General features: G+C 41.6%; 1 protein-coding gene across 50 annotated transcripts in view; it reads left to right on the plus strand.

The window, feature by feature from the left end:
- Nucleotides 1–8,958: 8,958 nt before the first annotated feature.
- Nucleotides 8,959–26,168, plus strand: part of MTIF2 (mitochondrial translational initiation factor 2) — a 32,131-nt gene continuing 14,921 nt past the window's right edge. The window contains exons 1-10 of one of the 50 annotated variants that reach the window (XM_065527586.2): nt 8,959–9,038; nt 9,468–9,557; nt 9,815–9,866; nt 10,551–10,617; nt 11,681–11,818; nt 13,252–13,477; nt 14,518–14,629; nt 22,568–22,739; nt 23,202–23,362; nt 24,746–24,922. In XM_065527586.2, coding sequence (XP_065383658.1) covers nt 13,259–13,477; nt 14,518–14,629; nt 22,568–22,739; nt 23,202–23,362; nt 24,746–24,922 — 841 coding nt within the window. In that variant the 5' untranslated portion in view covers nt 8,959–9,038; nt 9,468–9,557; nt 9,815–9,866; ... (1 more) ...; nt 11,681–11,818; nt 13,252–13,258. Of the gene's footprint in view, nt 9,391–9,467; nt 9,558–9,814; nt 9,867–10,550; nt 10,618–11,680; nt 11,819–13,251; nt 13,675–14,517; nt 14,630–22,567; nt 22,740–23,201; nt 23,363–24,745; nt 24,923–26,168 lie in introns of all 50 variants that reach the window. The other 49 variants (XM_074011759.1, XM_065527585.2, XM_074011762.1 and 46 more) reach the window with 49 other exon arrangements.

Below are 26,168 nucleotides of genomic sequence, written 5' to 3' on the forward strand. Positions count from 1 at the left end.
TCAAGTGATCCGCCCACCTCGGCCTCCCAAAGTGCCCAGAGCCACTGAGCCCTGCTGATATTAGCCATTACTTTCAAGGGCAAAAACCGCGATTACTTTTGCACCAATCTAATAATTTTCTTAACCATTACCATATGGTGGACATCCTTGTTGTTAATGAATCATGATGTTCTAAATTGCTTTCCAAAAATTATTCTAATGTATAATTAGCAATGTATGAATTAATCTACTTTACTATATTTTTGCCCAAATTTGCAGAATATAATTTTTAATTTTCAAATTTAATAGACAAATTTTCTTTTCTTTTCTTTTCTTTTTTTTTTTTGAGATGCAGTCTCTCTCTGCCACCCATGCTGGAATGCAGTAGGGTGATCTCGGCTCACTGCGAGCTCCACCTCCCGGGTTCACGCCACCTCAGGCGAATCACCTGAGGTCAGGAGTTTGAGACCCGCCTGGCCAACATGGTGAACTCTTGTCTCCATTAAAAATACAAAAAATAGCTGGGCGTGGTGGCGCATACCCATAGTCTCTCTTCTCGGGAGGCTGAGGCAGGAGAATCGCTTGAACCAGGGAGGCAGAGGTTGCAGTGAGCCGAGATCACACCACTACACTCCATCCTGGGCGACAGATGGAGACGCTGTCAAAAAATAAAAAGGAAAGAAAGAAAAAAAAAGGAAAAAGGGAGGGGAGGAAGGAAGGAAGGAGGAAAGGAAAGAAGAAAGGAAGGGAGGAAAAAGTGAAACCTGTCTCAAAAAAAAAAAAAGGCAATAACTAGTTAACTGGTCATACATAATACAATTTCCTTCTTTTTTTGAGATGGAGTCTCGCTCTGTCACCCAGGCTAGAGTGCAGTGGCACAATCTCAGCTCACTACAAGCTCCGCCTCCTGGGTTCACGCCATTCTTCTGCCTAAGCCTCCCAAGTAGCTGGGATTACAGGCGCCCGCCACCACGCCCGGCAAATTTTTTATATTATTTAGTAGAGATGGGGTTTCACCGTGTTAGCCAGGATGATCTAGACCCCTGACCTCATGATCCGCCCGCCTCGGCCTCCCAAAGTGCTAGGATTACAGGCGTGAGCCACCGTACCCGGCCCCAGTTTCCTTCTAATTAAACCATAAAATAGGTAAACACATTGCTTGCCTGCTTGGGAAAACACTAGTTTCACGCAATGTGAACAAAACCTACACAGTAGACGACAACTGGGTTAAGCAGAGAAGGAGCATGTTTTTTTTCTTTTCCATTGACTTTAAAACACCCATTTAAAATTCTGTGGTTATAAGGAAGCTTTACCTTGGACAAGCACTGTTTACAGAAGACACAGCTGAGCCCCAGGCTGTGCTATAAACTCCCAATGTGTAACTCCTGAGAGCCACAATTACTGCAATTCAGGAAGCGTGCAGAAGGAGGTCAGGTGAGCAAGACCTGCCCTGAGTTGTTCTTTAAATCACACTTAATTTTCTGGGTCTACCTAGACCACTAAATTAATGAATAGAGTCATATATTCAGGGGTTTTTTCATTTGTTTTTCATTTTTTGTTTTTGTTTTGAGATGGAGTCTTGTCACCCAGGCTGGAGTGCAGTGATGCAATCTCAGCTCACAGCAACCTCCACCTCACTGGTTCAAGTGATTCTCCCACCTCAGCCTTCCAAGTAGCTGGAATTACAGGTGCCCGCCACCACGCCTGGCTAATTTTTGTATTTAGTAGAGATGGGGTTTCACCATGTTAGTGAGGCTGGTCTCAAACTCCTGACCTCAGGTGATCCACCCGCCTCGGCCTCCCAAAGTGCTGGGATTACAGGCGTGAGCCACTGCACCTGGCCATATGTTCAATATTATTACAGGGTCTGCAGGTGGTTCTGCAGCAACCCAAGAAAACTGACTTCCACACAAAAGTACTAAAACAGAGATATTTTTCCTGCTTTGCATGTATGGACTACGGATATTTTAAGTTGTGGATTTCAGTGACTGGTTCGACTGGATTAGGTTTGTGGGAACTACATTGGAATTTCTGTCCTAGTCTTACTGGCCAAGAGAAATTTCCTGTGATTTTAATGCTTTAATTAACTTGCAAGTGAAATATATTTGCATAAATTTTAATAAAAATATTAAGTTGAGATCAGAAATCACATATTATTCCTCTATCCCTGCTGGATGGATTTACCTACTGATGGTAAATGCTGATTTGAGTAAATGTCAATAAATATATTTTGGAATGTGTTGGCTTTAAGAACAAAAAGGGCCAGTTCAATTAAAAACAAACTCATATTCAGTATTTTTACCAAACATAAAATAAGTGTCTTTTCTAACAAGTTGCATGCATTTTTTTTTTTTTTTTTTTTTTTTTTTTTTGAGACGGAGTCTCACTCTGTTGCTCAGGCTGTAGTGCAGTAATGCAATCTGGGCTCGCTGCAACCTCTGCCTCCTGGGTTCAAGTGATTCTCCTGCCTCAGCCTCCTGAGTAGCTGGGATTACAGGCGCCTGCCATTGCGCCACCTAGCTAATTTTTGTATTTTTAGTAGAGACGGGATTTCACCGTGTTAGCCAGGATGATCTTGATCTCCTGACCTCGTGATCCACCCGCCTCAGTCTCCCAAAGTGTTGGGATTACAGGTGTGAGTCATTGCGCCCAGCCCCTTATTTTTTTAAATAAATGTTTTAATATTACACTTTAAAAATAAAGACAAGTTAACAACATATATATAGTTAAAAAAATTAGACCACATATGAAGATACAAAAATTTAAATCACAGGTGTATAAAAATATTCACATTGCACACATAATGTACATACTCTAATGCTGTTTATTTCTTTTTTTTTTTTTTGAGACGGAGTCTCGCTCTGTAGCCCAGGCTGGAGTGCAGTGGCCAGATCTCAGCTCACTGCAAGCTCCGCCTCCCGGCTTCACGCCATTCTCCGGCCTCAGCCTCCCGAGTAGCTGGGACTACAGGCGCTGCCACCTCGCCCGGCTATTTTTTGTATTTCTTAGTAGAGACGGGGTTTCACCGTGTTAGCCAGGATGGTCTCGATCTCCTGACCTCGTGATCCGCCCATCTCGGCCTCCCAATGTGCTGGGATTACAGGCTTGAGCCACCGCGCCCAGCCAATGCTGTTTATTTCTAAAAGAGTGTTTTGTTTTGTTTTGTTTTGTTTTGAGACAAGGTCTTGCTCTGTGATGCCCAGGCTGGAATGCAGTGGTGTGATCATAGCTTACTGCAGCCTTGACCTCCTGGGCTCAAGCAATTCTCCCACCTCAGCCTTCCAAGTATATGGGACTACAGGCACACACCACTGCACTCAACTAATTTTGTGTATTTTTAGTTTTTGTAGAGATGGGGGTCTCCCTATGTTGCTCAGGCTGGTAATGCTATTTATTTCTAATTTTTCTAATCAAGACAGAATTATATATTTTATAATCTGCTTTTCTGTTTTCATCTAAGAGTCCATGTCAACAGATCTACTTTATTACTTATAATGGCTATATAATATTCCATTTACATATCCAACTCCAAATTTGGAAATATCCAATGTCCAATGACCTAAATGTTAGTCATTTCCAAATTTTCAATATAATTACAAATAAGGCTATGATAAGTGTATTTCTCTTTCTCAGCGTATGTGTATATATATATACACACACACACACATATACACACACACATATATATGCACATATATGCACATATATATACACACATATATGCATAACTGTTTCATGTATTCCTTAGAATACCAATAATCTGCAAAGTTACACAGTTTACACATTTTTTTGGTTGTTTTGTTTTGTTTTGTGAGACAGGGTCTCTCTCTGTCACCCAGGCTGGATTGCAGTGGCGTGATCTCGGCTCACTGCAACCTCAGCCTCCCACACAATCCTCTCACCTCAGCCTCCCAAGTAGCTGGGACTACAGGTACACACCACTATACCCAGCTAATTTTATTTTTAGTAGAGACAGGGTTTCGCCATTTTGGCCAGGCTAGTCTTGAACTCCTGGCTTCAAGTGATCCTTCTGCCTTGGCCTCCCAAAGTGCTGGGATTATAGGCATGAGCCACTGCACCTGGCCAATTTCCATTATATATTGTTGAAAAGGCAAAAGGCAGCATTTACTGTATGAATCCCATTTATATAAGATTGTATGCATATATATATATATTTATTATTATTATAATTATTTTAGGCAAAGTCTTGCCCTATTGCCCAGGCTGGAGGGCAGTGGCACAATCTCGGCTCACTGCAACCTCTGCCTCGTGGGTTCAAGCAATTCTGCCTCAGCCTTCTGAGTGGCTGGGATTACAGGCAGCCACCGCACCTGGCTAATTTTTGTATTTTTAGTAGAGACGGGGTTTCACCGTGTTGGCCAGGCTGGTCTTGAACTCCTGACCTCAGGTGATCCGCCTGCCTTAGCCTTCCAAAGTGCTGGGATTACAGGCTTGAGCCACCAAATATACATTGTATCTGTAGGTATATTTATGCATGTTTTAGGATATCCTTCCTTCCTTCCTTCCTTCCTTCCTTCCTTCCTTCCTTCCTTCCTTCCTTCCTTCCTTCCTTCCTTCTTTCCTCCCTCCCTCCCTCCATATTTTTTCCTTCCTTCCTCCCTCTCTCCTTTCCTTCCTTCCTTCCTTTTAGAGTCAGGGTCTCACTCTGTCACTCAGGCTGGAGTGCAGTGGCATGATCATAGCTCATTGCAAGCTCGAAATCCTGGCTTCAAGTGATTCTCCCACCTTGGCCTCCAGAGTAGCATAGAACTGCAGGTGCATACCACCATGCCCAGTTAATTTTTTTTTTTTTTTTTTGTAGAGAAGGGTCTTCCCATGTTGCCCAGGTCTCAAACTCCTGGTCTCAAGCAATCCTGTGGCCTCAGCCTCCCAAAGTGCTGGTATTACAGGTGTGAGCCACTGCGTCTGGTCCTTTCTTTTTTAAATCAACTTTTTTTTGTTTGTTTGAGACAGAGTTTCACTCTTGTTGCCCAGGCTGGAGTGCAGTGGCGCGATCTCAGCTCACTGAAACCTCTGCCTCTCAGGTTCAAGCGATTCTCCTGCCTCAGCCTCCCGAGTAGCTGGGATTACAGGCATGCGCCACAATGCCAGGCTAATTTTGTATTTGTAGTAGAGATGGGGTTTCTCCATGTTGGCCAGGCTGGTCTTGAACTCCTGACCTCAGGTGATCCGCCCACCTTGGCCTCCCAAAGTGTTGGGATTACAGGCGTGAGGCACTGCACCCAGCAATCAACCTTTTAATTTTAGAATAATTTTAGATTGCAGAAAAGTTGCTGAGATAGTGGAGAGTTCCCATGTGCCCTTTACCCAATTTTGTTAACATCTTACATTAACCATGATACACTTGTGAGAATTAAGAAATTAACATTGAGGTATTACTGTTAACTAAACTACAGACATTATTCAGATTTTACCAGTTTTCCCACTAATGTGCTTTTCTGTTACAGGATTCTATCCAGGATACCATATTGCATTGAGTTGTTATGTCTCCTTAGTCTCTTCTGATCTGTAACAGTTTCTGAGTCCTTTCTTGCTTTTCCTAACCTTGACAGCTTTGAAGAGTACTGGTCAGGTATTTTGTAGAAGGCTCTTTAATTCGGTTTCTCTGATGCTTTCCCCATGATTAGAGTAGGGTTGTGGGTTTTTGAAAAGGATATTACAGGGGTAAAGTGTCCTCATCACATCATTTCGTGTGGGGGTGTCCATGATATTAACACGACATTGCAGGTGATGTTCACCTTGATCACTTGGTCAATGCATTGTCTGCCAAGTTTCTCCACTGTAAAGTTATTAATTTCCCCTTTCCATACTGTGTTCTTTTTTTTTTTCTTCTGAGACGGAGTCTTGCTTTGTCGCCCAGGCTACAGTGCAGTGGCACTCGGCTCACCACAACCTCCACCTCCTGGGTTCAAGCGATTCTCCTGCCTCAGCCTCCTGAGTAGCTGGGATTACAGGTGCATGCCACCATGCCTGGCTAATTTTTAGGAGAGACAGCGTTTCACCATGTTGGTCAGGCTGGTCTCGAACTCCTGACCTCATGATCCATCTGCCTCAGCCTCCCAAAGTGCTAGGATTACAGGTGTGAACCACTGCGCCCGGCCTCCATACTGTATTCTTTGGAAGCAAGTTAGTAAGTCCAGCCCACACTAAGGTGGAGATGAATTAATCTTCACTTCCTAGTGAAGGTTTTATATATATGCATATATATATAAAAGTTGGCATCTTCTGTAAGGAAGATTTGTTCCTTCTCTATTTATGTATTTATTCTATTATTTATTTATATTAGTATGAACATATGTATACTTAGTTGATACTTTTGGTTATAATCTAGTACTGTTATTTTGCTGCTCAAATATTTCCAGCTTTGGCCATTGGGAGCTCTTTCAGGTTGGCTTCTCTGTTCCTTGAACTGTTTTTATTCTCTCTCTGTCTCTCTTTTTTTTTTTTTTTGCCACTTTCTATATTTTGGTATATTGCTTTAATTTTCTGCATTAGCATGATTAGAAAATCTTAATGATTAGAACATTAGAGGAACATAGAGGCATAGATGGTTATTTTCACCTTAATATTGTGGAAAAATGACCTGGCAACTACTTTGATGGTTTACCAACTGATTTCTGGTTGTTTCTCAACTGCCTTGCAAGGCAAGTAAGACAGCAAAGAATTACTTCTCACACAAATTAAACTTCAGTAGATATCTGAGAGCGGTAGGTAAAATGATAGCGATTGGAATAAACTTCAATAGTTTTCAAGTGTTGTTAGGTTCACTTAAAAAAAATTTCCAGGCCCAGTGCAGTGGCTCACACCTGGAATTCTAGCACTTTGGGAGGCCGAGGCGGGCGGATCACTTGAGGTCAGGAGTTCAAAACTGGGCAGGCCAATTGTAATAAAAATACAAAAAAATTAGCCGGGCATGGTGGCAGACACCTGTAATCCCAGCTACCTGGAAGCTGAGGCAGGAGAATCGCTTGAACGTGGGAGGCGGAGGCTGCAGTGGGCTGAGATTGTGCCATTCAACCTGCGCCACAGAGTGAGATCCTATCTCAAAAAAAGAAAAAAAAAAAAATGTCCAGGAGAGAAGTTTGCATTAAATCATTCAGTAACACCGATTGCACACCTTTGTAGTAGGCATTGGGAAGGTGGGGGAAAAAAAGAGGGTGGTAGGTTGGGGTGGGGGCATGAGTTAGGAGGTAAGATGATGGCAAGTATGCTTTTGAGTAATGAACTTCTGTACAATACCAATTACCTAGGGGAGTGGTAGATCTTAAAGACAAAGATTAATTGATTGATTTTGTTTTCTTCTCAAATTCCTTTTACCAAAAGACACAGATAATAAAACAATATTTATATTTGAGAGGTGGTGATGGTTGTGGTCAAAAGGACCAGCTGAAAGACATAATGTCCAAGCAAGGTGAGGGAAAGCTCTGGGGGCAGGCTGTAATAACCATAACAGCAAACACTTACTATGAACCAGGCACTATTTATCAACAGTTTATCAACCCATTAAAAGCTTATTACAGCCGGGCGCAGCAGCTCATGCCTGTAATCCCAGCACTTTAGGAGGCTGAGGTGGGCAGTCACCTGAGGCCAGGAGTTCCAGACCAGCCTGGCCAACATGGTGAATTAGCAGGGTGTGGTGGTGTGCGCCTGTAATCTCAGCCAAGCAAGAGGCTGAGGGGGGAGAATCACTTGAACCCAGGAGGCGGAGGTTGGTTGCAATGAGCCGAGATCGCGCCATTGAGCTCCAGCTTGGGCGACACAGTGAGACTGTCTCAAAAAAACAAAAAACAGTCTGGGAGCGGGGGCTCACGCCTGTAATCCCAGCACTTTGGGAGGCCGATGTGGGCGGATCACCTGAGATACGGAGTTCGAGACCAGCCTGACCAACATGGAGAAACTCCGTCTTTACTAAAAACACAAAATTAGCCAGACGTGGTGGCGCATGCCTGTAATCCCAGCTACTCGGGAGGCTGAGGCAGGACAATTGCTTGAACGCAGGAGGCAGAGGTTGCGGTGAGCTGAGTTCGCGCCATTGCACTCCAGCTTGGGCAACAAGAGAGAAACTCCGTCTCAAAAACAAAAAGAAACAAAAACAAAACAAAAACCGTATTACAATCCTGTGAACTAGCTACTGTCATTACTATAATGTAGATGAACAAACTGGGACATGGACAGTTGACAAGACATCCCCAACCACACACTAGAAATGAGCTGGGATAGGAAATCAGACACTCTGACTCTATTACTCCAAATGCCATACATACAAGCTGACTTCCGAAAAAAGAGAAAGTACTGTTCGCACAATACTAACTGGTTCTACGGCCACTGTTTCCTTGCATTTCTTTTTTCCTTCTTGTTAGGAACACGTATCTTTGAAGGAGGTATCATTTCTCCCACAGTTCTCCATTTAACGTTTCCTCGAGTGCAAGCACCACCGAGGCCACACACAGCCCCAGAGTAGAAGTAATTTGCTTCCTAGAAACCCTCATTGTATCCAGATTCCCTCCCAGAGGAGCCATCAGTTCTCATGGGTGGCACTTTTTTCTCCAGCTGATTACACTTTTTTTCTGTATCAGTTAATTTTTCCAACTTCTAATTGAATAAAGGCAGTTTTCTTAAAAAAAAAAAAAAAAGCGAAAAACGGAAAGGAAGGAAGAGGAAAGAAAGGAAGGAAGAAATGAAGGAAGTAAGGAAAGAAACGAGAGGGACAGAAAGAGAAAAAGGAAAGAGAGAAAGAAAGGAAAGGAAAACAAGAAATGGAAGGGACCTGCAGAAACGATTCACCACGCGCGGCTGACCCTGGGAGGAGCCACAGGTTGAACGAGCGCCTCCCAGGCTGGACGCCCGCTGCGAACACCGCAGACAGTCCCACCCCGGGCGGCTACAGCGACTCTTCTGAATTCCGGAAAGAACCTTTTCCAGCGGGACCGGAAGCCCGGCGGGGACCGTAGCGGGGACGGACTGACTTACCGACCATTCTTCCGGGTGCGGAAGGTGAACTCCACCCGTGCTCAGAACCCAGGGGCCCGGGACAGTAGGTAGGAGTTAAGTGGGTAGGGTCCCTTAACCAGGGTTGTCCGGTGTGGGTGGTGTGTGTTGTTTCGCCTAACGTGTCAGTGGCACAAATCACGCGAACTCATAAACATTGTGCGTTCGGAAGGCTTTTCAAGATGCGTTTAATCCCTGCGTAAGCCCACGTTAAGCATTCACGAAGGCATGTGCTCTGTTCTCTCGGAAGCGGCCGGCCGGCTTCCCCTCCTCGGGCGCCGCTGCGGGCGCAGGTCCTCAAGTCCCAGCCTCCCATGGGCCCAAGGCCTTCTGGGCTCCAATTTGAGGCGAAGCCACCCCAGTTTCGTAATTTTTCTGCAGTGATTTATTTTTACCTTTCAGGTAAGTTCGAAAGCTTCCAGCTCACTTTCAGACATTTCCACTAACGTAACTACGTATTTGCAACATACTTTTTTCAGATTCCTTGACAAGAATATCCTAGTGACCAAACACCACCTTACTGGGAGTCAGAACGTCTGGGTTCTAGTCTTGACTGCCATTAACTAGCGGTATGACGCTGGAGACGCCTTTTTGACCACTATGGATTTACGTTTCCTTTTCTGTAAAATGAGGAGCTTGGAATAAGTGACAAATTTCCTTCCAGTTTTGACATTTGGGTTATTGCCTCCAATATGTCTTTCCAGTTTCTGCCTCAATTACATATCTGTGCTTTGGTTAATATCTTGTAGTGTCCTTCCTCCCATTCCCTTAATCTGTGCTCTTCTCGAATCTGGTTTCATACTCGTTTAAAAATTATTTTCTCAAGGAATCCTGTGTTTCCCGAACACTCTACTTTTGGTCCAGGGGCACAACCGTAAGTATGTGCCATTCTTAAAAGTATTTAATGTGTGTAAATACTATTGAATGAATTTCCAAATTTTTTTTTTTTCCTTTGGACAGAGTCTCACTCTGTCGCCCAGGCTGGAGTGCAGTGGCGCGATCTCGGCTCACTGCAGTCTGCCTCCTGGGTTCAAGCGATTCTCCTGCCTCTGTCTCCCAAGTCGCTGAGATTACAGGCGCCCACCACCACGCCCGGCTAATTTTTGTACTTTTAGTAGAGATGGGGTTTCACCACGTTGGCCAGGCTCTTGAACTCATGACCTCAGGTGATCCGCCCGCCTCGGCCTCCCAAAGTGCTAGGATTACAGGCATGAGCCACCACGCCCGGCCTGAATTTCTAAATCTTAATGTGTTTATTTCGTTGGCATTAAGTCAGATTTTTCCTTGATCTTTACTTGAGTAAGCCTTTTAAGGTAAAATGCTTGCTCGATTACACACACATACATAACCTCTTAATTGTCCGAAGGTAAACAAGTTAATGACTTGTGAATATTTTTAACTTACAAGCAATGAATCCTCAAAGCTTATAAGCCAATACTGAAACGTGTGATATGGTTTTAAAATAGCTGATGATAAAGTCTTTACATCATCCCATTTTGTCCTCATAGTCTTGTAATAGGAAGGACAGATATTCAAACATTTATTTATTTATTTATTAACAGAGATCCAGAAAATGAGGCCCATAGGAAACAAGTGACTTGCTGAGTCCAGATAACACTTACTATCAGAGTGAGTGTCCAGCTAAGTTTCCTTTGTTGCCCAATAAGATAATTTCTTCACTATACTGTGCTTGTTTCAGTTACCATTTATTTTCTTTCTTTTAAAAAGTATTCAATATAGGCCAGGCGCGGTGGCTCACGCCTGTAATCTCAGCACTTTGGGAGGCCAAGGTGGGTGGATCACCTGAGGTCAGGAGTTCAAGACCAGCCTGACCAACATGGTGAAACCCTGTCTCTACTAAAAATACAAAAAAATTAGCCGGCTGTGCTGGCAGGCGCCTGTAATCCCAGCTACTTGGGAGGCTGAGGCAGGAGCATCCCTTGAACCCAGGAGGTGGAGGTTGCAGTGAGCCGAGATTGCGCCATTGCACTCCAGCCTGGGCGACGAGCAAAACTCCATCTCAAAAAAAAAATTTCAGTATATTCTATTTACCATGTCAGAACCATAAATTTACTATGTTAGAACCATAAAATACACTTTGGGAAGATTGGTTGAAATGTAACATTTAGGCTAGGCATGGTGGCTCACACCTGTAATCCCAGCATTTTGGGAGGCTGAGGCAGGTGGATCACCTGAGGTCAGGAGTTTGAGACTAGCCTGGCTAACACGGTAAAACCTGGCATCCACTAAAAATACAAAAATTAGCTGGACACAGTGGCGCACACCTGTAGTTCAAGCTACTTGGGAGGCTAAGGCTGGAGAATCGCTTGAACCCGGGAGTCAGAGGTTGCAGTGGGCTGAGATCACACCACTGAACTCCAGCATGGGCAACAGAGGGAGACTCCATCTCAAAAAAAAAAAAAAGAAAGAAAGAAATGTAACATTTAATGTCTAGTTATCTAGCAAAGATCACCTGTCCAGAGCCTTGATTTCTTTGGTCACATCAAATAACTATTATCATTTGTGAACAATTTTAAAGAATATCTAGTAGAAAATATAAATATATAATATATATGTTGTATATAAATATAAAATATAAGCATACTATAGAAATATTATAAGAGAAATCATTTAAAAGAGAAATTATAAATATTATAAGAAATCATTTAAAAAAAATTTTTTTTTGAGGCAGAGTCACGCTCTGTCTCCCAGGCTGGAGTACAGTGGTGCAATCTCGGCTCACTGCAACCTCTGTCTCCCAGGTTCAAGCGATTCTCCTGCCTCAGCCTCCCGAGTAGCTGGGACTACAGGCATGTGCCACCACGTCCAGGTAATTTTTTTGAATTTTTAACAGAGATGGGGTTTCACCACATCAGTCAGCCTGGTGTCGAACTCCTGACCTCAAATGACCTGCCTGCCTTGGTCACCCTGGTCCACCCTGGTCTCCCAAAGTGCTGAGATTACAGGCATGAGCCACTGTGCCTGGCCAAAAATTTTAAAACTTTGTAAAAGTTTATAATTTTGTTCAAGATAGCTTTATATGTATTTTTATTAGAGACGAGGTTTCACCACGTTGGCCAGGCTAGTCTCAAACTCCTGATGTCAGGTGATCTGCCCACGTTGGCCTCCCAAAGTGCTGGAATTACAGGTATGAGCCACCATACCCGGCCGGAAAACGTGTTCTTTTTACATTGTTTTTGTCGTTCCTGCCCCTAAAAACTGAAAAGCAAAGCCATAGAAATGCAGTCTTGAGAGCAGAGGCAGTAGAGGCCACTGGGAGGAAAAGAACTATTACTAATGAGTTCTGTTACAGTTTTCTCTCAAAAAACTCTTCTTTCATTCTAAGAATAATAACTCAAAAGGCATTATTCAATAAATATTGGGTGTCTTCTTCCTACTATAAAGCATCTTTTTTTAGGGGGTGAGATGGGAAGATGGAAAAGTGTTAAGAATTGAAAGACAGTTCCAACTAGATGAAGTGTGTGCAAAGTTTCAGAGATGAGATGACAAGCCATCAGAGATTATAGGTGGGTTATAATAACAAAAGCTTGAGAGGTAGGAGTGTAGAGACTCTAAGAGTGTAAGAAATAAAGTAAGGCTGGGCATGGTGGCTCATGCCTGTAATCCCAGCACTTTGGGAGACCAGGGTGGATCACTGGATCCCAGGAGTTTGAGACCAGCCTAGACAACATGGTGAAACACCATCTCTACCAAAAAAACAAACAAAAAATTATCTGGGCATAGTGGTGGGCACCTCTAGTCCCAACTATTAGGGAGGCTGAGGTGAGAGGATCACCTAAGCCTAGGAGGTCGAGGCTGCAATGAGCTGTGACCACATCAGTGCATTCCAGCCTCCAGCTTGGACAATATAGTGAGACCCAGTTTCAAAAAAGAAGTTTCAGGGTGTTTAACAGAAAGGTGATCATTTCAAATTTGTACTTGAGAAAAATTACTCTAGTTGTGATTTGGTTAGTTGATATTTCGAGAGTGAAAAAAGTGCCTTTTACAAGTTGTTATTGTATTTCAATTCTATCATAGTAGTAACATTAACAGTAATAATAATAGCTAGTATCTAGAGAGTACTTGGTATGGAATCCCATCTCTTGATGAGACTGAGTTTTTTCAGGGCAGGAACCCAGTTTTACTCGTTGTTGTAAGTCTAGTGAGTTAAGTGTAGCCCAGTGCTATGCATATAGTAAATATCCAATTAATATTTGCTAACTTGATTTGAATATTATTTTAAAACCTTTTTTTTTTTCCTAGGAGAAACATGAACCAGAAGCTATTGAAATTGGAGAACTTGCTACGATTTCACACTATTTATAGGCAACTGCACAGTCTGTGTCAAAGAAGAGCATTAAGACAGTGGAGCCATGGGTTTTCATCTGCGTACCCTGTGTGGACAGCTCAGCTGTATGCCTGGCCCTGGCCAACAGAAATGCTCACTGGGGCTGCTTTATCTCAGTATAGGTTTCTAGTAACAAAAAAGGTAGTTACAGTTTTCTTTTTTTTTTTTTTTTTTTTGAGACGGAGTCTCAACCTGTCACCCAGGCTGGAGTGCACAGGTGCGATCTCGGCTCACTGCAACCTACGCCTCCTGGGTTTAAGTGGTTCTCCTGCCTCAGCCTCCTGAGTAGCTGGGATTACAGGCATGAGCCACCGCGCCCGGCATAGTTACAGATTTCTGTAAGTTATTTTATTATTTGATCTAAAATGAAAGTGCCTAGAACCATGAGTAGAAATCCATTTTGAGTATTTTATCATTTACAGAATATTTATTACTTAATGCTGTATTCCAAGCAATAGCGCTTTATGAGAAAGGGAAGTTCTGGTTAATTGTGTGGTGCTGATGAATTTGGTTCCTTGGGAATCAGTGTACAACAGTGAATTAAGGATGTAGGAATTTAATTTTAGCCTAAGTTTTAACTACTTATGGGAGTGTTTGTTGGTAGAAATAGTAGCTATGGTCAGACACAGTGGCTCACGCCTGTAATCCTAGCACTTCGGGAGGCCAAGGTAAGCAGATCACAAGGTCAAGAGTTTGAGACCAGCCTGGCCAACATGGTGAAACCCTGTCTCTACTAAAAATACAAAAATTAGCCAGGCATGGTGGCGCATGCCTGTAGTCCCAGCTACTCAGGAGGCTGAGGCAGGAGAATCGCTTGAACCTGAGAGTTGTAGGTTGCAGTGAGCCGAGACCACACCATGCATTCCAGCCTGGGCAACAGAGTGAGAGACTCCATCTCAAAAAAAAACCAAAAAACAAAAAAAATACAAAAACTAGTTGGGCATGGTGGTGCACACCGGTAATCCCAGCTACTGGGGAGGCTGAGGCAGGAGAATGGCTTGAACCCAGGAGGTGGAGGTTGTAGTGAGCTGAGATCGGATGAGATCTGGATGACAGAGCAAGACTCTGTCTCAAAAAAAAGAAATAGTAGCTATGATTGTGGTAGATATTTCAGAATAAATCTAAATTGTCACTTAAGTTTTTTCTTCCTTTTTGTTTATATGTTCTGATTTTTTTAATAGGAAGAAAGACCACAGAAATCTCAGTTATCTTCAACAAAATCTAAAAAGGTGGTAGAAGTATGGATTGGAATGACTGTTGAGGAACTGGCCAGGGCAATGGAAAAAAACACAGGTGAGTCAGATATTTTTACAAAGCAAAATATGGGAATGTTGGAAGACCAGGCATTTTATTTGCAATGAGATTAAGGCATTTAAAGATTAAAAACTAGACTGGCACTTAAAAAATATATTAAGTCGGCCGGGCGCGGTGGCTCACGCCTGTAATCCCAGCACTTTGGGAGGCCGAGACGGGCGGATCACGAGGTCAGGAGATCGAGACCATCCTGGCTAACACGGTGAAACCCCGTCTCTACTAAAAAAATACAAAAAACTAGCCGGGCGAGGTGGCGGGCGCCTATAGTCCCAGCTACTTGGGAGGCTGAGGCAGGAGAATGGCGTGAACCCGGGAGGCGGAGCTTGCAGTGAGCTGAGATCCGGCCACCGCACTCCAGCCTGGGTGACAGAGCGAGACTCCGTCTCAAAAAAAAAAAAAAAAAAAAATATATATATATATATATATATAAAGTCATCGTAATATTCTTCATTTTAAGTCATAATCCCTAGTTTCTTGACTCTGCCAAATGTAGTTCTCTAAGATTTTGCTTTTAATTAAAGTGGAAAAGATTTTCTTGTATGAATTAATTTTTGTTTCTTGGAAGTTTTGTGGGCTATTAGAATAAATCCAAAGAATGTTTTTAGACTGAGGGTCTATACTTATATACTTTCTCTTTGTTTTTCTATAATTTTCTATATCTTCTTCCTTTTTTTTTTTTTTTCAGTTTTTTTTTGAGAAAGGGTCTTGCTTTGTCCAGTATAGTGGCACAATCATGGCTCACTGCTGCAGCCTTGGCCTCCTGGGCCCAAACAGTCCTTCAGCCTCAGCCTCCTGAGTAGCTGGGACTACAGGCATGTGCCACTATGCCCAGCTAATTTTTTATTTTTTGTAGAGACAGAGTCTTACTATGTTGTCTAGCCTGGTCTTGAACTCCTGGGTGCAAGTAATCCTTCTGCCTCAGCTTCCCAAAGTGCTGGGATTATAGGTATGAGCCACCATGTCTGGCCCTATAATTTTCTGGTTTCCTTTTTTTCACTCATTATTATTATTATTATTATTTTTTGAGATAGAGTTTCACTCTTGTCACCCAGGATGGAGTGCAGTGGCACAATCTTGGCTCACTGCAACCTCCGCCTCCCAGATTCAAGTGATTCTACTGCCTCAGCCTCCTGAGGAGCTGGGATTATAGGTGCCCACAACCACGCCTGGCTAATTTTTGTATTTTTAGTAGTACAGCGTTTCACCATGTTGGCCAGGCTGGTCTCAAATTCCTGAACTCCCACGCCCAGCCTTTTCACTCATTTTGACAATATGAGAAATACTGATAGTAGCCAGGCACGGTGGCTCACGCCTATAATCCCAGCACTTTGGGAGGCTGAGGCGGGCGGATCACTAGGTCAGGAGATCGAGACCATCTTGGCTAACACAGTGAAACCCCGTCTCTACTAAAAATAGCAAAAAAATAAGCCAGGCATAGTGGCAGGCGCCTGTAGTCCCAGCTACTCGGGAGGCTGAGGCAGGAGAATGGCGTGAACCCAGGAGGCGGAGCTTGCAGTGAGCCGAGATCGCACCACTGCACTCCAGCCAGGGCGACAGAGTGAGAATCTGTCTTTAAAAAATATATATACTGATAATAATAACTACAATTTGTCATAATATTATTTTTATTTATAAATGGAGCATATTATTGCCATTTTTATATTCCTTCATTGTGATGTGCTTATTACCAGTTTAGGATTTTTGAAACAAAATTTGAGTTTTCATTATAAAGTGACATTAAAATTCAGTATATGAGAAATATACCCTGTTATTGTAACAAAGTGTAACAGACTCTTGGGGAAAAAAAGAATTAATAGTAACTCATATATGTTAAGCCATTAATATGTACCAGTACTTTTTTAACTCTTGTACTTCTTCTCACAATGCCCTAAAGTTAGGTATCCTTATTTACAGGCTGGGAAAGTGAGGTTTAGAGAGGATAAGTAATTACCCACTCTTTCCAGCTAGTTGTGGGAGAACCAGGATTTGAACCTCGGAAATATGGGGAATATTTGATCTTATGAATTATGGCTCCAGAGCACATGCTGTTACTCATCAACCAAATTATCTCTCAAGAATTATTTTGTAAATCACAGCAATGCTAAACTTCAGTGTATTTCCTGCCTGAACGTGTTACTACTTTTTGTGCATGTACATCCTTACAAAGAGTACAAAATTGTTAGCACACTGTTTGGCTTTTTTTTTTTTTTTTTTTTTTTTTTGAGACAGAGTTTCGCTCTTGTTAGCCAGGCTAGAGTGCAATGGCGCGATCTCGGCTCATCACAACCTCTGCCTCCTGGGTTCAAGCAGTTCTCCTGTCTCAGCCTCCCGAGTAGCTGAGATTACAGGCGTGCACCACCACGCCTGACTAATTTTGTGTTTGTAGTAGAGATGAAGTTTCTGTATGTTGATCAGACTGGTCTTGAACTCCCAACCTCAGGTGATCCGCCCGCCTCGGCTTCCCAAAGTACTGGGATTACAGGCGTGAGCCACCGTGCCTGGCCTGTTTGGCATTTTTAATAATTTTGCAGATGGATTATTCAGTCATTTTACAGCTAGAAAACTATGAAAATAAATGAATATGGCTATATCATTCAGAATTTTTTCTACAGAAAATTGTATTGGTGTGGTTTTATAAATAGTATGGATGATAGGCTTGATTTTTAGAACTTTTTTTTGAGGCACAGTCTTGCTGTGTCACTCAGGCTGGAGTCCAGTGGCAGGATCTTGGCTCACTGCAACTTCTGACTCCCCGGTTCAAGTGATTCTTGTGCCTGAGCCTCCCAAGTAGCTGGGATTACAGGCATATGCCACCACACCCAGCTAATATTTGTATTTTTAGTAGAGACAGAGTTTCATTATGTGGGCCAGGCTGGTCTCAAACTCCTGACCTCAAGTGATCTGCACACCTTAGCCTTCCAAATGCTAGGATTACAGGGATGAGCCACTGTGCCTGGCAAAACTTTTTATTATTAGCAATTATCAGACAAATATGGTAGCAGAAAGAATGGAAAAAGCTTAAATTTATGCATAAGTCAGTGACAACAGATATTTTATTTTATCCATTAGTACTTCAGTATATATCTCTAAAAGATGAGTACTCCTTTTTTTTTTTTTTTCAAACATTACCCCCTACCCCTATACACATAGAGGAACCCATAACCATAATTCTTTAGTATGACTAATAAATAGAATGATTAAAATACAAATTTAGTCTCATGGAGCAGTACTCTAAACCCCAAACTGATTGTTTATGATGAAAATAAAGGGTGTCTATTTGAAGCTTATTTCATATTCAAATCTCTTCTGAATTAAAGATAGTTTTCATGAGGTGATTCTTTTTAACTACTATATATATTAGCGATATGAGTACTTTTTTTCCCTCTTCTCCTGGGTAATTTAAGTAGCTTGATGTAATATTTAATGTTGCAATATGTTGGATACTTTTCTACATGTAAATATTTAAGTCTTTGGTAAAAATAAAATAGTATGTTAATACCATATGCATTTAATACAGAGGGGAAATGATTATCTCTTTATGTAAGCTACTTCCCAAAAGTTCGATATAATGTATTGGAAAACTAGAGTATTAGGTATTTTTAGCATTATTAGAAATAGAATTGTACTCATATATATGTGTGTGTGTATATATATATATATATATATATATTTTTTTTTTTTGAGACGGAGTCTCACTGTGTCTCCCAGGCTGGAGTGCAGTGGCGTGATCTCGGCTCACTGCAAGCTCCGCCTCCCGGGTTCACGCCATTCTCCCGCCTCAGCCTCCCAAGTAGCTGGGACTACAGGCGCCCGCCACCACCCCTGCTAGTTTTTTGTATTTTTAGTAGAGACGGGGTTTCACCATGTTAGCCAGGATGGTCTCGATCTCCTGACCTCGTGATCCACCCGCCTCAGCCTCCCAAAGTGCTGGGATTACAGGCTTGAGCCACCGCGCCCGGCCTGTATATATACATTTTTTTGAACAGAGTTTCACTCTTGTTGTGCAGGCTGGAATGCAATGGCGTGATCTTGGCTTACTGCAACCTCCACCTCTCAGGTTCAAGCAATTCTCCTGTCTCAGCCTTGCGAGTAGCTGGGATTACAGATGCCTAACATGCCTGGCTAAGTTTTTTTTTTGAGACGGAGTCTTGCTCTCTCACCCAGTCTGGAGTGCAGCGGTAACGATCTCAGCTCACTGCAACTTCTGTCTCCCAGGTTCAAGCGATTCTCCTGCCTCAGCTTCCTAAGTAGCTGGGACTACAGGCATGCGCCACCACGCCTGGCTAATTTCTGTATTTTTAGTAGAGACGAGGTTTCAGCATGTTGGCCTGGCTGGTCTCTAACTCCTGACCTCAGGTGATCCGCCCACCTTAGCCTCCCAAAGTGCTGGGATTACAGGCGTGAGCCACTGCCCAGCCTCCTTGCTAATTTTTGTGTTTTAAGTAGAGATGGGATTTCACCATGTTGGTCAGGCTGGTCTCAAACTCCTGACCTCAGCTGATCCACCCACCTCAGCTTCCCAAAGTGGTGGGATTACAGGTGTGAGCCACCATGCCCAGCCAACTAATAATTTTTGTTTTGAAATAGTTTTACAGTTCTCTGAGAGCATATTCACATAGTAAATTTGAGTTGTATCATTCTTAAAATGTGTTTCCTTGGGAAAGCATGTGGTAGAAAGATAAATAGGAAATGGTTTCTTGGCATTATTGGTTGTTAAACACAACCATTTTAAAAAATTAAGTCATAAAGGTAGTAAAAACTCAAAAACTCTTTTACTGGCTGGGTGTGGTGGCTCATGTCTATAATCCCAGCACTTTCAGAGGCTGAGACAAACATATCGCTTGAGCCCAAGAGTTTGAGATCAGCCTGGGCAACATGGTGAAGCCTCATCTTTACAAAAGAAATACAAAAATTAGCTGGGTATGGTGACGCAAGCCTCTAGTTCCTGCTTTTGAGGAGGCTGAGGTGGGAGGATTGCCTGGGAGGCAGAGGTTGCAGTGAGCCGAGATTGTGCCGCTGCATTCCAGCCAGGGCGACAGATTGAGACCCTGCCTCAAAAAACCCCAAACAAACAAACAAACAAAACCAACTCTTCACTTCCCAATTATTTTATTGCATTTTACAATTATTTGTGTTCTCAAGGTTATTTATGCCTATCATATCTGTATGGTAGAAAGACTATATAGTAGTCTACTACTGTGCATCTCTTCCCAACTCTGTATTCAGTGACTTTATGTTGGTAGCTTGTAATCAACCATGGTGGGCATATTTGCACCATGGAAATTGGGGAATGCTGTAAATTAGAGGTTTATTTTTGACAGCATAGTTATTAAACATTTGCCAGCACACCAGTGAATAGGATGTTCTTTTAGTGTAATGTTCTGCTTATCTGAGGATGGCTTTCTTCCTTTTTTTTTTCTTGAGACGGGGTCTCACTCTTGCCCAGACTGGAGCGCAGTGGCTCAGTCTTGGCTCACTACAACCTCCGCCTCCTGGGTTCAAGAGATTCTCCTGCTTTAACCTCTGGAGCAGCTGGGATTACAGGTGTGTGCCACCATGCCCAGCTAATTTTTTGTATTTTTAATGGAGATGGGGTTTCACCATGTTGGGCAGGCTGGTTTTGAACTCCTGATCTCAGGTGATCTGCCCACCTCGGCCTCCCAAAGTGCTGGGATTACAGGCTTGAGCCACCACGCCCGGCTTTAAATATATTTTTATAGGGTGACTACAAGTCTGGAACATAAAACTACTTGTTTCATTATCATCACAGATACATTTGTTTATCATCCACAGGGAAACATGACTGAGATTAAAACAAAGCACATTAAATAAAATGAAAAAGAGAATAGGTAAATATTTTTCCTATATTTCAAGAGTTTTTGGGTTAGGTGCAGTAACACCTGTAATTCCAGAACTTTGGGAGGCCAAGGTGGGAGAATTGCTTGACCAGGAGTTCAAAACCAACCTGGGCAACATGGCAAGACCCCTTCTCTACAAAAAATTAGTAGGATGTGGTGGTGGCACCTGTGGTTCCAGCTACAATGGAGACCGAGGCAGGAGGGTTGCTTGAGCCTGGGAATTTGAGGCTACAGCAGTGAGTTAGGATTGTGCCACTGTACTCTAGCCTGGACGACAGTGCAAGACCCTATCTCAAAAAAAAGTTTTTTGTTTTTTTTTGTTTCTTTTTTTGTGATGGAGTCTCACTCTGTCACCCAGGCTGGAGTGCAGTGGCACATTCTTGGCTCACTGCAACATCTGTCTCCCGGGTTCAAGCGATTCTCCTGCCCCAACTTCCCATGTAGCTGGGACTACAGGCGCTGCCACCATGCCTGGCTAATTTTTGTATTTTTAGTAGAAATGGGGTTTCACTATATTGGCCAGGCTGGTCTTGAACTCCTGACCTCATGATCTGCCCGCCTCGGCCTCCCAAAGTGCTGGGATTACAGGCATGAGCCACCATGCCTGGCCAAAAAATTTTTTTAAATAAAAAATAAAGACTTTTTGGACACCCTAGATACATAAACAGGTAAATGAATTGAGGATACATGTATTCAGAGAGAGAGATATATATATATATAGTGTGTGTGTCTGTACGTACTGTCAGTTCTCATTATGCGTGGATTATTTATTTTAGGTGTGGATTCTGTATTTGAAAATTCACCTACTCAACAAAATGTATTTGCAGCTCAAAAATCAGTACTTGCTGGGTGCAGTGGCTCACGCCTGTGATCCCAGCACTTTGGGAGGCCCAGACAGGCAGATCATCTGAGGTCAGGAATTTGAGACCAGCCTAACCAACATGGTGAAACCCTGTCTACTAAAAATACAAAAATTAGCCAGGGATGGTGGCATGCACTTGTAGTCTCAGCTACTTAGGAGGCTGAGGCAGAAGAATTGTTTGAACCTGGGAAGCAGAGGCTGCAGCTAGCTGAGATTGCCCCACTGCACTTCAGCCTGGGTGACAACAGCAAAACTCTGTCCCAGAAAGAAAAAAAAAAATCAGTACTCAGGTTCTCTTGCAGTTATTATTGGACATGTGCAGAACAGTGAAAAATGTGAGTTGTGCATTTTGCATGTTCTGAAGCTGAGGTTGAATGAGGTGACACTCTGTTTCAGCTGTTGTCCTGCAAACAAGTGTCCTTTTTGTATTCTATTTAGTGCCACATTTTTTTTCACATTTTTATACTTTTTGTTGGTAATTTTGCTGTTTAAAATGGCTCCTAAATGTGGTACTGAAGTCCTATCTAGTGTTCCTAAGCTCAAGAAGGCTGTGATATGCCTTACAGAGAAAATATGCATCTCAAATAAGCTTGTTCCAGCATGAGTTATGGTGCAATTGGCCATGAGTTCAATGTTAATGAATCAAATATATATATAGTATCTTTAAACAGAAATGCATAAAACAAAATTATGTATTGATCAGTTAATGAAATGTCACTGAAGGCTTGCAGGAACCCAACTGTGTAGTTCCCCTCAGAACAGTGGTTCAATATTTGCTAATTCAATAGTTTTGGTGACTTTATAGAACATAATTATTGCAAATAATGGGAATTGATTGTATACACACACACATTCATATATACATGACTTTTGTGACTAATTTTTAGAGAAGTAGACTACAGTCAATTATTATAAATACTAAATCTATCTTAACATTTTACTGATGATTCAGATGGCTTAGAATACATAAATTCAAATATTTATGAATATGCAGAAAAGTCAGTAAATAGAAATGTATCATATTTTGAATAATTTAAAAACATTTTTTAGCTTCCTTGTGATTTATTAATTAGAGAACCAGTTTGCATAGTTATTCCTCTCATTGAGTGTATTATTCATATAAACATTTGTTAATAGAGATTACTTTCTTGAGCATTTGATTAATGATCCTAAAAGGTTTTATTTTATTCCAACCAGATTATATATATGAAGCTTTATTGAACACTGCTATTGACATAGATTCACTGGAAGCAGACTCACATTTAGATGAAGTCTGGATCAAGGAAGTGATAATGAAGGCAGGGATGAAGTTAAAGTGGAGTAAATTGAAACAGGACAAAGTCAAAAAAAATAAAGATGCTGTAAGAAGGTAAAACTTAACTGTATAGACTGGTGGGGTTTGGGAGAGACTACATAGTTATATTCACACTTTTTAATGGAAAGATTTGCTTTAAAATTTCTTTTGTAATAAAGATACATGTGTATAAACTTTTCTTCAAAGTACTTAAAGCATTAGAAAGTATATTAATACATTCAAGTTATTATAAAACTGTAAGGTTTTTTTAAATTTGCTGAATGTATACATTGGTCTGAATTTTCAGATTTGATTAATTCTCATTCTTATGAAAATGTAAACCACAGGTAGGTAGGCAGTTATGAAATAGTCTGTCATAAGTCATTATATGTATAAGAAGGGGAAATAGGCCTAATCCACACTGAATATTGGGTTTTATTGTTAATGGTAGCTCACAGGGATAAATGTGAACCAATGCACAGGCTATAAAGTATTTCTGATATTTAAGAAATGAAACTCTTCTGCTGTTAATTGTAGGCCCCAGGCAGATCCAGCTTTATTAACCCCAAGGTCCCCGATTGTTACTATAATGGGCCATGTTGATCACGGGAAAACGACATTACTTGACAAACTTCGAAAAACTCAAGTGGCAGCAATGGAAGTTGGAGGCATCACTCAGCACATTGGTGCCTTTCTTGGTATGAACACAAATTACCTTACAATGTGCTTGGGAACCCCACTTACTATTTTCTTAAACCAAATGTCATAGTGTGAAGTATACAAATTCAAAGTAAAAGAGAAGGCTAAAGCTTACAGTCGTTGGTTTGATGAAATGTAGAGCAAGTGATTAGTAAAGCTATTTTTTAACTTTCTATGAGAAGAAAATTGTGTTAACTGTTTTTTTTTTTTTTTTTTTTGAGACAGAGTATTACTCTGTCACCCAGGCTGGAGTGCAGTGGTGCAATCTTGGCTCACTGCAACCTCTGCCTTCCCGGTTCAAGCAGTGCTCCTGCCTCAGCCTCCCAAGTAGCTGGGACTACAGGTGTGCACCACTGTGCCTGGCTGATTTTTGTAGTTTTAGTTGAGGCAGGGTTTCCCCGTGTTGGCCAGGCTGGTCTCAAACTCCTGACCTTGTGATCGCCCGTCTCGGCCTCCCAAAGTGTTGGGATTACAGATGTGAACCATCCTGCCTGGCCTAATTTTTTTGTATTTTTAGTAGAGACAGGGTTTTGCCATGTTGGCCAGGCTGGTGTCGAACCCTTAACCTCAAGTGATCTGCCCATCTTGACCTCCCAAAGTGCTAGGATTACAGGTGTGAGCCACTGCACCTGGCTGAAAATTGTGTTAACTTCTAATTCTAGCTCATTCTTAGTTTGATTTAATGAGCCTACAATTTTTTGTTAATTAATTATGTTTATATAACCTCCTTTGCTAGGTTGTGATAATGTTGCTGATAATAATTAAATAATAGTCCCAATTATGAGCACCTAGCATGTGTCCAGAACTATGCTAAGCACCTTATATGTTTTGTCTTTTTTATCTTACAACAACATCATAAGGTAGGTATTAATAGTTGCACTTACAAATAAGGAAGCTGATACTTCTTTGAGTTAAGTAACTTTCCCACAGTATATAGCCTGTAAGTAGCATAGCCAGGATTTAAACCCAAGGTCACTGGACTCAAATCCTGAGCTACTGTCTACTAAATCGCCTTTCTGTGGCTCAGGGGGTTGTGCAATTCTGATTTGCTAATGTAAGGGTGGCTCCCTGTACAACAGTTGGTCTGTTCTATCTCTAAAATAGATTTATCATTGATACATTTATGAAAGTAGTTATGTTCTAGAAATATGGAGACTTTAGTTTAAAATTTTTACGTGGAAAAAAACCCATAAAAGTTTCACTGGCATTTTATCACTTTGCATTGTGAAATTATTATGATCTGTGTTCTGATTAAGATTAATGGAAGGAATAAAATTATTTTAAAGAATTATTGATGGTTTCAGATAATGTCACATATATTCTTTGGTATTAAGGAAGTACATGTTTGAGTCCTTGATGTTCTTGAATTTCTGTTTCCACAGTTTCTCTGCCTTCTGGGGAAAAGATAACTTTTCTTGATACTCCAGGACATGCTGCTTTCTCAGCAATGAGAGCCAGAGGGGCTCAGGTCACTGACATTGTCATCTTGGTTGTAGCTGCAGATGATGGGGTGATGAAACAAACTGTAGAATCTATTCAGCATGCCAAAGATGCACAAGGTACTGTGTGGCTGACTTAATGGATGTACTACATAAAGTCAAAGTTCTGGGGCCATTTACATATAGCTCATTTAGTCTTCACAACAATCCCAGAGTTATACCTGTATTATAGATAAGCCTCAAAGATAAATTGTTTTCCCACAGACTTATAACTAATAGGAAGAGTATAGCAGGATTCAACTTGGGACTTGTGACCATAAGTACATACCACAGGTACAGTCTTTCCTATGCTTTTTTTTGTTTTGTTTTCAACTTTTTATCATGGAAATTTTAAGCAGATACAAAAGTAAGAAGATAATAATGAAATTCTATGTACCCATCACCTAAATTCATTACAAGTTGCATAGTGGTTATATTCTGTTATTTCCTGTTAATTTATTATGTGGAATTCTTCTCTAAAGAGAAACTTTCCCTTCTGCTTTAAATAAGTTCTTATCTGATCAAACATATAAAATTGAAACTTTTGGAAAATCACTTAATGATCGTCTCCCTTATTTCTTCATTTAAAAGTTATAATAATAAATACCCACACATGTAATTACACATTCTAGGCTGGAGTGGTGGCTCACACCTGTAATCCCAGCACTTTGGGAGGCTGAGGCCGGTGGATCACCTGAGGTCGTTGGGAGTTCAAGATCAGCTTGACCAGCATGGAGAAACCCTGTCTCTACTAAAAATACAAAATTAGCCAGGTGTGGTGGCGCATAACTGTAATTCCAGCTACTCAGGAGGCTGAGGCAGGAGAATCACTTGAACCCAGGAGGCAGAGGTAGTGGTGAGCTGAGATCACGCCATTGCACTCCAGCCTGGGCAACGAAAGCAAAACTCCGTCTCAAAAAAAAGTTACACATTCAATATATTCATTTTTATTCTGAAATGACTGTACCCCTACCCTTACTGAGAAAATATACTTGATGAAGTGTGTCATATTCCCCCCAGATTTACTGGCAAGATTTTTAAAAGGTTGGGAGTTATTGAGCTAGTCCAGTTCTTTTATTTTACAGCATGGAAAGTAAGACTCAGACAGCAGCCAGAACTCTCCGTAATTATATACAATTATACAACTAATTTTCAGTATGTCTGCATTTGGAATTTAGATCTGCTAGCTTCCAATGTTATTCTCTTTCCTTTCTAATTCCTTAAAACTGCCTTTGTGTGATGTACTATGTTCTTAATGATTCTAGGGAATACATGGCAAGAAGAGAGGGATAAATTTGCCAGGGATCCCATTACAAAACAATTGGCT

The sequence above is a fragment of the Macaca fascicularis genome, chromosome 13 (genome assembly GCF_037993035.2).
Source record: "Macaca fascicularis isolate 582-1 chromosome 13, T2T-MFA8v1.1".
Classification (NCBI taxonomy): domain Eukaryota; kingdom Metazoa; phylum Chordata; class Mammalia; order Primates; family Cercopithecidae; genus Macaca; species Macaca fascicularis.